This window comes from Plectropomus leopardus, chromosome 19 (assembly GCF_026936395.1).
Source record: "Plectropomus leopardus strain MGB_pleo_1.0 chromosome 19, ASM2693639v1, whole genome shotgun sequence".
In the NCBI taxonomy this organism is placed as follows: Eukaryota; Metazoa; Chordata; class Actinopteri; order Perciformes; family Serranidae; genus Plectropomus; species Plectropomus leopardus.
The window spans coordinates 14524450-14538791 of record NC_142194.1 but is presented as its reverse complement, the minus strand read 5'-3'; the positions used below and the strand labels follow the sequence as shown (position 1 = coordinate 14538791).

General features: G+C 42.5%; 1 protein-coding gene across 1 annotated transcript in view; it reads right to left on the bottom strand.

Annotated features, from left to right (window-relative positions):
- nrg3b (neuregulin 3b) overlaps positions 1-13884 on the bottom strand; it is a 247028-nt gene extending 233144 nt beyond the window's left edge. Inside the window, exon 1 of the mRNA XM_042508234.2 lies at positions 11531-13884. Coding sequence (XP_042364168.2) covers positions 11531-12368 — 838 coding nt within the window. The 5' untranslated portion in view covers positions 12369-13884. The remainder of the gene's footprint in view (positions 1-11530) is intronic.
- Between the last annotated feature and the right edge of the window lie 458 nt (positions 13885-14342).

Sequence of the window (14342 nt, the reverse complement as noted above, 5' to 3'; positions counted from 1 at the left end):
AAGAACTCAAGCTCCATAATGCCTAAATCACACACGGCACTCTGGTTGTGTTGCCACTTTACAGTCCCTTGGACAAAAGAAAAACTGGCTGTTATTAGATCCATCGCACCCAACCAAAAACCTGCCTCACAGCCACATGCGCCCCCCCACACCTCCACCTCTAGCTCCCATCCCATCCCCTTTCCGCGTTATTCGTTTGCAAATTGATAACGGAACCAGAGACCCCGCAGGGTCCGTAATTCAATATTGGGATCTAACAGTCTCAGATCAGATATGATGGACTGTAATCCTCTCTGCGCTGCCACAGCCACATGCACGGCCATATCTCAGTGCCCCTTGAGCTATCAGCAAGTCGCTACGTTCTCTGCACATGAATGAATGAATGAGTGCATGAATAACTGGTGTTTTTGTGTATTAGACACAGGCTAACACTAAGTACCCATTCCTAAGATAAAACAAAAAGGCACTGTGGCAGACTTGTGGGTAAGTAGGCATGACAGCATGTGATTAAAATGAGTGAGTTAGCGAGAACTCCCCCAGCACTCAGAAGCATCGCCACTACCACTAAACCCTTAAAATTGTCCTCTACTCTCCATTTCTTCCAATTTGAAAAGATGTAAAGTGAGGGAGTCATGTTTGGAGACAATAATGATCCCACTGTTTACTTTCAATTAGGATTATTTCTTTCCTGAGGCTAAGAACACCTTTATTTCTCTGTGGAAACATTAGAAACCATTAAATTTGTAAGGGGGAGGGGGCTTTTCCCACATTTATGAAAAGAGATGAAGAAAAAGAGGCCAAATGAAATAAATCCTGATTCTCTGTCCAGGGACCTCTAATATTATGAAAGGCCACATATTGCTATTGGTGCCTTTTGCCTCTGAAAGACAGCCTTTGGAGGCCCACTATGGTACTGTAAAATCCTATACCGTATTTCTGCCATTAGACTCCTGAGCATGGGACATCTCAAGCACTTTATAAAAGGGAGGCTTCATCAATTATTCACACTTCCGGCAACACACATTCCACATGTTTCCCTTCCCATACATTAATATTTCAGCCCGTACTCCCCCCCTCAATCCTCTTCTTCTCTCTGCCACATCCCGGTGGACATTTTGTCTACATAAATCAGACAGTGACATTAAGAAGCCCTAAGATGGCCTCAGTCAGTACTTACAGTAGGCAAGCTTCTCCTCCAACAATCTATGAGTCCCCGGACTGCTGCCTCGAATGTCACTCAAAAGTATCGGGTAAACTTCACAAGATATCCATTAAAGCAGCAACATAAAGTGTTACTGGTATGTGTACATACTTACAATTGAAATGTTAGACAGAAGTTGCTGTAAAATGAATCATTTAAGAGGAGAATTCACAATTAAAGCGTTCAGATAAGTGTTTTGATCTTGCGTGGTGAGATTTTTCTCTCATCTGTACTTTTAATGTCTTGCTGAGGACTTTTATTCACAGAGCCAAGTTCCCTGCAGGAAGCACTTGGTCCCACCCTTTCAGCTCTAGGTTACAAAAGGTTAAGGTTAGGATTAAGGCCAAAGTTGTGGTAAGGGTCTGCCAATCCAACCGAAGGAGGCAGGATATGTAAACAGCCTGAGAGGAAGTGATGCCTAAGAGGCTCAACTCAAGGATCAAATGTCCCTTGTGTGATGGAGGATGGCACGTAACAACAATTCAAGGCTAAAATCTCGGATGTTGCACAGTAGGTACCATACTGGACCGCTGAGCCGACCTGACACTTTTTGCGAGCAGTTTCACCCCCGTGTGTCCAAACCATTAGTGTATCGCTCGTGTTTACCTGTCAGTGCTAGCTTGTTTCACTCCAGCAAAGCCTCATCAGCATTATGCATTGTGATAATGTATGATAAGTACAGGACAGAGGGAGAGACTACTAGAGAACTGGCTCTCTTCTTGCACAATGATATAAGGCTGCAACTGATGATTAATGCCGGTATTATTTTCTCAATAATTGGGTTAAACCATCTATATATATATACATATATATATATATATATATATATATATATATATATATATATATATATATATATATATATATATATATATATATATATATATATATATATATATATATATATATATATATATATTTTTTTTTTTTAAAGCCCTATATAGTTTCCCAGAGCCCAATAACATACTCAGATTGCTTGTTTTCCAACCAAGACCAAAATATATTTTTATTTAAGTTTCTAATTTTTAAACCTCTGTCCTACTTTCCATGTTTTTGTGCCAAAGTGACTGATAGGAACAACATTTTTTGAAAAAGCTCCAGTATTGAGCGAGACTACTGCAAATGGAAGCGGCAAAACAGTGTACAATGCAACAACTTGGGGCATGTTTGCGCTGTCAATTGACGTCCGCTTCAAGAGCTTGTCATTACAAGGCTCTGACGTCATTATGGAAAGGATCCCTACAGAGGTACAACTTCTTTGTTAAAGACAAAGATTGTTTTGGTTTATCCAGAAACAGGCCCAAAATTGCTATCGCCAAAGCCGAACAAACTTCATTTAAATAAATAGTAAATGTATTATTGTAGATCACCCTCCATTCAAAGTTGACAGATAAACAAAATAAAACTCACAAAAACCATTCAGGTTAACCTTTTCACTGCTCCAACAATCACTAACTCTAGTTTGGTTGAAATGATTCTCAATGTATTCTCAAAATATGCTGACTCTCTGCAAACTTAAAATACTGTTTTATTTTTATTTTTAACGGAGTCTGAAAAATACAGAACAGGCCCTTAAATCCTATTTGGAATGAACCAGAGAATGATGGCTATTTTTTTTTTTCCTTTTTTAAAGTTGGTGAATACTTTCCTGCTAAGTGATTTGTCTACTACTACTACTACTCGGCAACAGTTACTACTCTCACCAAAAGTTTGTGGAATAAAGCTTCCCTAAAGTCCTTCTATCCAGAACATGGCATAATATCCCATAGATAGACACACACACACACACACACACACACACACACACACACACACACGGTGCCATAATGCATAAATCTGGGAAAATGTAGCATAATACACAGATAACCTCCACTGATTTACATAGCCTGCCGATTCTGTTCTGTAGGCTCATCATCATAGGATACATCACGCAGACGTCGTGGTGACAGGATGAAGAGAAAGACTCGAAAATTCAAATATAGATACCGGTAATACCTTGAGGGCAATCTGCATAAAAATGAGAGATAATAATAGAGCAGGTAGAATGGTGGTCTGAGATATGTAAAATGTCTGGCCAAGCCTCATTCACTCAACTGTGATGAGTATATGCCTTTACCTTGCAGCTGGATCCTTACTTCTGGAGCATACTCTCATGGTTTCTGACAGTCTTCGCCCCAATAAATTCATTTTTTTTCTCTTTTGTATCCAACACGCCCTATTTCTGTCCTTCTGCTCTCTCTCTCTCTTTTTCTCTCTCTCAGCCCTCCTTACTCTGGGCTTTCTCCCACCCTCTTCCTTATTGATTCAGTGAGGTTCAGTGGGTAGAGCACGGCACTAGCAATGGAAAGGGCATGGGATCAATTCCCACAAAATTTCAAGCATTCGCAGGGCTGTCACTCCAGGATAATTTGTCTGCAGGCTTACCCCACTGAATACACTGATGTATTCTGCTTTGTAATTGGTGCCCATCAGTGTCAAGTGTCTCTGCTAGCTAGATGTTCAGGGCCAGCACTGCAGAATGCTGCACAGTTTCATCAATTTGCATTTGCAAAGTGTATGCACACATCTATTACTGCCTGATGAATCTCAACTATGCCAATATTATAAGGATATTTCTTTCGTTTTTTAAGAAATATATCCTCTTAATTGGAAAAAGCTTTGTTTTGAAATTGTATAAGCACATTTTTGCCCTATAGAATTTCTAACGGAGGCCGATTGGTTTACAGTGTCAAAAAAAAAATTACATGTACTACATGTCTTAGGGCATGGTTTTTGCTAATGCATCTTCTAGCACAGCTTATATGAATAATATCTATTTATGGTATTGGAACATTCATGCAAGCACTTTATGGATCTGAAATCCCCATCATTTTAAATAATTAAGCTTCTTTAAAGGCACTTAAATGATCATTTGATGTACAGTGACCTCTTTAGACAGACAGTATCACATTTGTCACGTCCAACAGGTATTTTCTAAGAGCAAAATGTTATTCTTTTTGACTGACAGCCCCTAGCACCAGCTCCACTGCTATTACTCAGTGTGTTAAAAGCATTGAGTGACTTTTCTGAGGCTTACGACAAGCCTGTGGAAGAGTAGATCTGCAAGTCACATGCTGAGACCAAGAAAAAAAAACTGTTTGGGTTCAAATGTTCTTCAATAACTTTGAGCCTAAAATGATAGAAGCTGAGGCATGAGAGCTTGCTTTCCAACGCGGAAAGATATTTGTAAATCGGTGCAGCTGCACACACACACACACACACACACTGTGCAGAAGCAGTCCTGCTTGGGCCAGCGTCAACGAACAAGCAGAGCGTGTCTCAGGAGAGACAGAGGGGCCTCAGAGGCAGCCTGGCAAATCTGAGCCTGACCTCCCTGGAGAGGGAGAGAGAGAGGCAAACTGGATTTATATCTTTGTTTTTAATCCCCCTTACACGCTCCACTGGTCCTACAGTAGTACTTTGTGCAGGCTTTATGTATAGTCAGGAAAAAACAACAAAACAAAAAAATGGGGGCTTGCGTGTCAGGAAAAACATCCATTTCTGTTCTTTTTCTCTGTTACATTGTCTATGTCACTCTCCTGTGTTTTCCTAACTGGAAAAAAATGTGGCACAATATTTGACTGGCTTTTGACTCCAAAACAGTTTGATGCTAGCCTGTTTGTCAGACTAAAATGCTGTTTTGTTACCGCCCCAGTGTTCAGTTTAACATGTATTTAGCAGCGGCGTCCCACATCTTTATGTATATCAGCTCTCAAAAACCTCTTACACTGTTTGGATACAATTTTCATGTAGGTATGTTTTAACTGTGTTGTAACTGTTAACAGTCATCACCTGGCTTTTGTATGTTACACAAATTGTTACAATTGGCATTCCCACCTGGATCAAATGAGTCTGCAGTAGTCACAGATATTAATCAGCTGTGATGGAAATACAACATTAATACAGCTAAGAAATACAGCTCATTTTAGTCAATGCAGTGACACAATAATACCGTCCATATTCACCCAAGCAGTGCTCACACATTGATCCAAATTAGTCTGCACCGAGTATGAAAGAGAGACTGAATAAGGGAGAGATATCTATAAGTAACCACCATGACATTTTCACTGGCCTCTATGCTGCTCTCTACTGTTTATTAACCTGTTCTCCAGTTGGTTGTGACATTGAAGGTGAAACACCAGTTTAAAAAACAAACAAACAAACAAACAAACAAACAAACAGAAAGGCATGCTCTACTGCAGTCCTGTGTCCATGACTCTTGTCTACTGGCAGTTGGAAAGGAGTCTATCGCCCATTCTTTGGCGGATTAACCGGCGTTCAAGAAACCTGCATACACTCACTAATTTTGGTGGAGAGAGCCACAATATTGACTGAAATACTTGATTTCAAATGTTATATCTGCACCTACATGCAGGGGTGATTTCAACAGTACGGGAAGCATTTCATCAATTGCAAAACGACATCTACAACTGTGTACAAAGCACCACTGCGAGAAAAAATCCCAGGGGAAAAACAGTATCCATATGCTGGACGTCATTGTCAGGCGACACAGATTCTGCATTAATGATGGCAAGCAGAAGTCACCTTTACGTGACATGCCGATCAGAGTCACTTATGGTAATTGTTATATAGGATAAAGAAGCGATAACATGCTTGAAGATTCTGTTCACTTTGGACCCAAAAGGAAGACCTTTGCACAAGCACTTCCAAGTCGCAGGATTAACTTTAAGTACTGAATCCTCCCCATCTATTTTCTTAATTGCAAAACGAGCCAACTGATAAATTGAACCCATGGGGATAACAGCAACCGCACGTTTCCATCTTTTTGAAAAAAATGCCTTCAGTGCACAGGTGTTCTGGTTTAATAGCTGTTGTTTTACTCTGTTGATTTACAGAAGCCTTGGTAGCTGTGTCTGGCTCTCACACAGATGACAAAATGAGTCCCACCTATAAAGGTGCTGACTGATTCTGTTGTTTCCCCAACTGAGGGGGAAAACAGCTATTGATTCAGCTAAAGAGCAGACCTTTGAATTGCTAGACAAAAAATTTGAATGTGGCTGGCGAGTCACAGGTCTGGAATCAGGCTAGTGAGATGTGCACGGCATTACAACCACACTTCACTAAGGAAGATTTCTCACAAGCGAGAAGAGAGTGGAATTGGGCCCAGAGCCAACAAAGCGTCCATGGTTTCCCCAACAGGCATTCATTGTGCACTGCTCCATTCGCCTGTTATTTCCCTACTTCTGAGCCAATGGGGCCTGTATGTAGGGAGTGAAGTCTGATACATAATGGCCTCGGATAGAGAAAACGAAATGACAGATTCATGAGTGCGGGCACACACATGCTTCATGCTTGTCTTTGTGTTCACAAGTGTGCCATTTTTTTCTGTGTCGGTCCATATGCTCATGAATGTGAGCTGAGGAGCTAACGTGGAAAGGATGACAGAAAACACAAGCAAGGCGAAGCAAAAATAGATGGAGGAATACAATGACACTGAGAGCGGACACAATAACCATGGGGATAGGGGGAGAGCGAGGGAGAAAGAGGAGAGGAAAAGAAGACAAAAGGAGTAGGTAAAATATGTCATTATCCCCAATGGACAGAGCTTGTCTTTCTTCCAGGACACAGCGATTCATTTAGATCTTCAGGAGCAGAAGCTGAAAAAAGTGCAGGAAAAAAATAATGTTCTGCCTCCTTTCCGCAGTCCAGATTATGTGAAACCCGAGACCGTACCTTATAACTGCATTAGCACACAACTTAACATAAAATATGAGATCACTTGGCTGTGGATAAAGACAAATGCACCTGGAGCCATGTTTTACAGAGCGTTTCATCATCAGCCAAGACATTTTCTGTGTACCATTTCACTTTAAATAAGCTGCACTGCACAACTCTACATACTAAAATAAGAAGCCTCGTACATTCTAGCCTTAGAAGAAACTGCATTCCCGAACATACTTTATAAAAGGCTGTTTTGCCCCTAAGAATACGATGTAAGTGTTTTTTTATCTAATATAGCATATAAATGCTAAAACACAAGGGTTATGTGAATGAATATAAACAGCAGAAGGACTGTGTAAATAAAAGTAATACACAGTAAAGAGAGTGCATCAATATTTTAACCCATAAAAACTGTGTCAAAACAATGCACAGAGAAGAATAACTTTGCAACAAGAGCCGTTTAACACAAAGCTTAGCCTTGAGAAAAAAAAAAAAAGGAATAACAGTATGGGTCCATATGGCCTCAAGTTTCATGTGGTTTGAACCCGTGTGAATTCAATTCATTGATGAATGCTGGAAGGGATAACAAAGTAGTACAGGGATAGTTTATGAGCATGTTCTATTAAAATCAATGGATTTTCAGCTGTGGTTCTGCACAAAAAGAAATTGCCTGCAAAAATGTAAAATTCAGACCTCTAAAATGGGTGAATGCAGCAAATAAAACTAGTGAATTCAATTGGTAACAATCTTGAAATCCACTGGTTATCAGTCAGACACAATGAGCCTCTGGGGATAACAGACAATATTTCTGATTTTCTAGCCAGCGCAGGGTTTGCTACACATTTATGTATTTGTAGCGACCTGCCACGACTAAAACATCTGCCGCATGTATTGATTTTATATTTTATATTTTATATTTATATGATTTATATATTTGGAGCCTTACCATTCATTATTGGATTACATATGCCGTTCAGTTATTGATTGGACCACACTGTTCATCGCGCTCAGTCTAACAGTTTGCTTTTAGCAGCAGCAGCAGCAGCTCCTCTAATCCATTAATTTGATCAGTGCCGACTGGGTCAACTGATTATCTACACCGCGACTCCTCAAACTGCTGCTGAAGGAACTCATGACAATTTTTGCTCTCTGCACTGTTGAACCGCCCATCAAATGTGACTATCATGTCAATACTGCTTGGACTACAAGTGGACTACAAACGGAAAAAAGCCCACCTCTGATACCAAATATTGTTCCATTACCTACATATTCTGCATAAATGTGCGGTAGAGGTGCAACACTTAAACAAATATTTGTCAACTATTAAACTAATCACAACTTATTAGATAATCAATTCATCAGTTTGAGTAATTTCTTTCGTAGAAGAAAAATTAAAATTCTCTGATTCCATCTCCTTAAATGTGAATATTTCTTGCTTTCTTTGCTCTTCCGTGACCGCAAACTGAAGATCTTTTGTGTTCTGGACAAAAGAAGACATTTGAAGAGGTCATCTTGGGCTTTGGGAAAACACTCATTTACATTTTGACATTTTATAGACCAAACATCTAATCAAGAAACTGCGAAAATAATCAAAACTGATAAACAATGAAAATAATTGTCAGCTGAAGTCCTAATATGCAGATACCTGTTTGTAATGATTAATAAGGTATCAGGTCTTTCTTTAAATTACATATGCGCATGTTAAATATATCCATCAAGAAACCTTCCAACTATGCAATAAATTCTAATACGTCATAATGAGATGAAATGACTTCTTCAGCATGATTCCTGCCAAAGGTGTCTATTTATTCACAGAACAATTAGCCTGCAGTCATCAAGTGACAGCATGTCATTTATGTACAGATCCTTTAACCTGAGAATAAACTGTGTGAGTTACTCCTGCAGCAATTTTACTACAAGAAGAGACTTCAATAAAATATCATATTTGTGAAATGTCAACTGAAAAAAAAGACACACCCTGTTAGATCACTGTATTATAACTGTTTAAAATACCATGATATCCCTTCCAGAAATTGTACATGCCATAAGAGTTAAGAGCATCTGCTGTAAATGTCTGGTGAGGTACTTAGCTATTAAAATGACATTACTCATTGAAGATATTAATGGTCTTTTTCAAAATGTAGCAGACAGGATCTATTTCTACAAATATCCCTGTTTGTATAGGTAGGTTGTTATCACCGACGCTGATGTCGTCAATTATTACTAATGCTTACCAAAGAGCTTTTACAGTGCTTGCTGCCATGGTGATGACAAACAAGAAACAGGCTGAATGTTGATGGCTTACGGTTGTTCTATATTCTAGGAGCTTGATGCATTCTTTAAAGATTTGATTTACATTCAGTAATTGTATGTGCTATAATCCCCACAATTAACTTTAAACTCAATGAGCATAGCAGAGATGTGGTGGTGCCTGTAGAGTGCCACCTGTTGCCTGAAAGATATTTATTAAAATGCAGGGATACAGATTCCACAAGTGAACCAAAATGTCAACCCACTCCGCATGATGTCAATATGTAGGCTTGACACTTATCAACAACATCCACAAAAATGGACTTGTATATGGGGGAGCTTTTGTTAACTGAGGGCAGCTTTACTGAGCATGCTTTAGCTTTTGAAGGCTGTGCCCTTTTATAGTGTACAGTACAAACAGATGTGTCCTGATGTTCACACAAGGGGGGCTGCCCGCTTTGGCAGCTTTCAGCTGTTTGGCAGCTCTTTGCAGAGTGACGTAATTGACTCTGGAGCAGTGGATTATGCTGCGGGAGGAGTCTGAGGACTGCCTGCTGGTATTTCTGTACTTTTGTCACAATTGAAATCCATTGTTGTTGTATGAATTGAAACTGACCGCAGCTAATGTTTTCGCTCAATTGGGAAAACTACAAAGTTTTAAGCTTTTTTCCTCTAAAGCTATTCAACTGCAAACAGAGCACATTTTGTTTCATATCCAATGTCCAACCAGCTATGATGTTAAATATTTTGCCCTGGGATAAAGGAGGAGGAAATAATGTCACTTGATCACTGTTTGCCTGTGAAATCGATGTCATTGACGCTTTCCAACTGATACACGATAGGATACCGGAACTGCTGTCCAAACATATGATCCACACCAGAAATGTGGAGAAATGGTTTCAGTTTTCATATTAATGTTTTGTCATTGCCCTCTAGGGCACTCTGCTGAAGAAAAAAAAGACAGGAAATGGACAATTTCATAATGCCCTCCCATTGTAAATCCACTTAGCTTACATTTTTACCACAGCATGTTGATCACACTTCATGTTTGTCAGTGCATCCTTTGCATTTTTGCAACTGAGCTACAGTGAATATGCAACTAAATATAGCTAGATGACCGAGAGCAAAAAGTTTTAACTCAAAGCTGCCAATTAAATCCCATGTTCCAACAAAAAAAAGTTAGAAAATTGAGAACCTGGAGTTTAGGAGTAAAAATTCTACAGAGTCATGCACAGTCAGTGCTCATAATTACACTCGTATCCTGCCCCACCCATGTCTGAAAAACTGCCTTGTGATGTTAAAAACACGGCCCTTGTGGAGTGAATAATCAGGAAGCCTTCCTTCTTTACACAATGCTAAATACGCAAAATTCACAGCTCCCCTGCTTTATAACCTCTATCTCCCTCAAGCCTTTCCCTCACTTAGCCCGCTCCATCTGCCATCTCTCTCTACTCACAGCTCCCACTCTTCATCCCCCTGCTTTGTTATGCTTCCTGTGTTCTCTTCCTTCCTTCTGCCGTCCTCTTCTACTTTGTGTTGTTTTTCAAAGTGTTTCTCCCCCTTTTTACTCCATTTCCTACCGCATCTCTTTCCACTTGTCCTCTGCAACCTTATTCTCATCCTGACATCCATCTACTTTCCCCTCTGAGCCTTCTCTTTCTCTCTTGCCCCTCTCAGTACATCCCCGCAGTGTGAAAGTAGTAACTGCGACACTCTGCTCCCAGTATCCTCTCATCTAAATGAGATGTGTGGCCTTGCTATATCTGATTCCTCCAGACAGGAGGTGAGAGCTAACCTTTCTCCCACTTCGACACCTCACCAGCTCCTGTTATTTGTTTTCATAACACAAATATGCTGTCCTTGGTCACATCACAAAGCTTTAACATCCCAACTTGAGCAGACAAAACAAAATAAATTCTACTCGATGGAGCCCTGCTTTTAATGGTGCTTAAACCAGTGTGTGTAAAAAAAAAAAAAAAAACTCCTCCGGAGGTAAGATTCATATCGGATTAATGCACAAGTGAAAGATAAAGACGAGAGGGGTGAAAATACTGAGAATATCCCCTGATATCTGTCTGTGCTAATGAATACGATTAATGTTAAGCTGCTGGAGTATCCACTTTCCATGTGGATATAAAAGGAAATAATTTATATTCTCAGACCATGAGTCATATCAAAGCATATCAGACAAAGAGGGTTTTTTTTTTTTACCCAGGCACCCAGTTATATGTGATAACTGGCAGCTACAGTGGCATACCATTATTACTACTGTAAAGGCCCAGAAATGAGCTCTTGCATAACATTCATCTCAGGGTCCACACACAAGCTCACACAACAACTCCCAAAAAGTGAACTCACGTGTTCGGTAGCGGTGGTGTGGGCGTGTAGCTGGGCCCTTGCCTGGGCGCCCGTGATTCCAGCGTGACGTTGGCTTGACCGGGGCTGCCGGCTGGGAGGTGGTTGGCTGCGCCTTGGCGGTGATCTTCACAGTAGCTGTAGTTGTGGTTGCAGTAGTGGTGACGGTGGCAGAAGTTTGCCCTGGCTTTGAGTTGGCGGCTCCATTACGCCCATTAGTGCTGCTTCCTTTTCTAACAGTGCTGCGAGGGGTGACTTCCTTACCGCTGAGTGGCGGGGTGAGTCGGGTGGCGCGAGTGGTGGAGGTGGTAACCACAGTCCCACTAACGCGGGTGCCGACACGGTTGTGAAGGTGTGGGACGCGGTTGCCATCTCCGTTGGCGGTGCTGCCATTGGCTGAGTGGTTTGCTGGGGGTCCAGATCGAGTTTTTGGAGCTGGGGCTGTACCATCCGCGGCTAGCGGCGTGGTAGTTGACACCATTGCTGTAGTAGAGGCAGCTGAAGTGGTGGTGGCTGTGGAAATGTCGGGCCCCTTGGGCATGGCACTGGGTTTGGAGAGAAATATAGGGTCCTGTCCAATGCTACCTTTGGGATCCACCAAATCAGTGGGGACATAGTCTTGGACAGATCCCACAACAATCCATTTCAGCAGCATGAGACTGAGTCCCAGTCCCACAAAGCCCATAACCAGGGGCACGGCACACAGCCAGGTCTGCTGGCGAGGCCACACAGCACAGGGGCCACAGCGGAGAGGGCCCGGGGCTCGGGGAGATGCCTGTTCAGCCCCTGGCTCCTCCAGCGTCATGGCTGCTAGACTGCTTGCACCGGAACGCTCACTCATCCTGCCGGAGCTTTTTCGTCTCTTGGGGTGTTCAGGAGGTCAAACAGGTGGCCAAATGATACAAGGGCATATATGAGGAAGGGGATGTGGTGCAGAAAAAAAGCTGGGCATCTTAACCCACACAATACCTAGCCTGTAGATCTACATGCACAAACATAAAACACATCAACTAATGCACAAGCACCCAACAAGCACAAGCAGACACAACCACTCACTGTCACCTACGACTAATTAAAAGCTGGCACAAATACAAACACAAGCAATATAACCTACACTCCCTCTGGCGGACAACAAAACCAAACACACACAAATATGCACGAGAATAACACACACTTCCACACGGCAGGTTATGGACAGGTGAGAGAGCAGAGCAAGGGGGCGCCTCACTGTAGTTCAGCGCTAACGAAGCGATGATAAATCCCAGGATGCTTCACTCCCTTGTTAAAAAAAAGCCGACGTTAAAAAAAACGGAGAAGGATATCGATCCGCTTCAGACTGGAGCTGTAAATCCATGTGCGTGTGTGCGTGCGTAGATCAACAACCCAGCCTTACAGCAGCACCCTTCTCCACTCTCAACTGCTTGATTATCGGCCGCATAAGGTCCTTGAAAATACAAACCGCTGCTTGTCTCCTTATTCCTGTATTCTCTTAGGTTGCATTTGAGTTCATTTGACCTTTTCTACGCGCATCAGAAAGCTCGCTTTTCCTCTTGCAGGTGTCTTTGTCAAGTTTGCCTCTAATAGCCTTCCCAGCCAACCCCTTTGCTCGCTCCAGCTGTAATCCAGTGATGAGAGAGCCGCTGAAACTGAAACGAGGCTGAGGCAGAAGGATGCGATCTGCCAATGAGATGGGGTGGTGCTGCTGCTGGTGGTGTCCGGGCTAAATCCAAACTGATCCGGGTCCAATCCGTGCGCCGACAACACCACTCCTGATTTCCCCGGGATAACAGTCGTGTGTCTCCGAAGCTTGACTGTCTGAGATGATAGATCCGGTATCGGAGAAGAGAGGGAGGGAGGGGAGACCAAAAAAATACTAAAAAAAAAAAAAAAAAGAAGACTCGATTACCTTCGCTGCATTCCCACAGTGGTGCAAGCAGCAGAAGGGGAGATGGAGAGAAGAGAGAGGATGGAGGGAGGGAGGGGGCTGCTGCTCTGAAAAAATGATGCGGCGGCTGTTCTTGGAGGCTGCAGACTAGGGAGAGACAGAGAGAGAGAGAGAGGATGGAGGGAGGGAGGCGGGGGGGGCTTGCTCAATCCGCGGTGAGTGATGTGGGTTTCACGGCTCCTATCCCATCCGGCGCTCTCCTCCGGTTCACCGCCGCCCTCAATACTCCAAAGTGACGACTAGTGACTGCCCCATCTCTCCCCCCCTAGACTCCACGAGTGTAGGTGTGCGCTGACTCCCTTATTATCAGCGAAAAAAAGAAAAGAAAGAGAAAGAAAGGAAGGAATTTTGGTGGGTAGAAATAGGTAGGGAAAACAAGGGAGAGAGAGATGCGTGTTGGCTAAGCTCTGCAGCAGATGCAGATAGGAGGCAGAGGGAGGAGGCGGCAGCAACAGCAACGTGCGCCACACACACACACGGTTACACACACACGCGGCGTGGAACGGAGAGGCGCTGCCATAGACACACCCCAGGGAGCGGTGAGAGGGAGGGAGGGAGGGAGATGATGAGAGGAGGGAGGGAAGCAGGCGCCACCCCGATGTCTTCCACCAGCGGCACACAAGAGCAAACAAACCAAACACCTGGCTCATAATTTATGGGCGAGTTAGAGCACTACTTCAACTTGATACTCCGTGGGCAGTAGATGAATCCTTTATTTTACAGTTCACAAGGGACAGTAGTGCTTTGGGCGCGCAGCCAGCCACATTTTATGGGCAGCGCTGATATCAAAATGTGAGTGAAAAACACACTCAAAGTACAGTACAATCCAGGCTCCGTTAATTGGCCACATTTTACATTTGTATTGTGTTT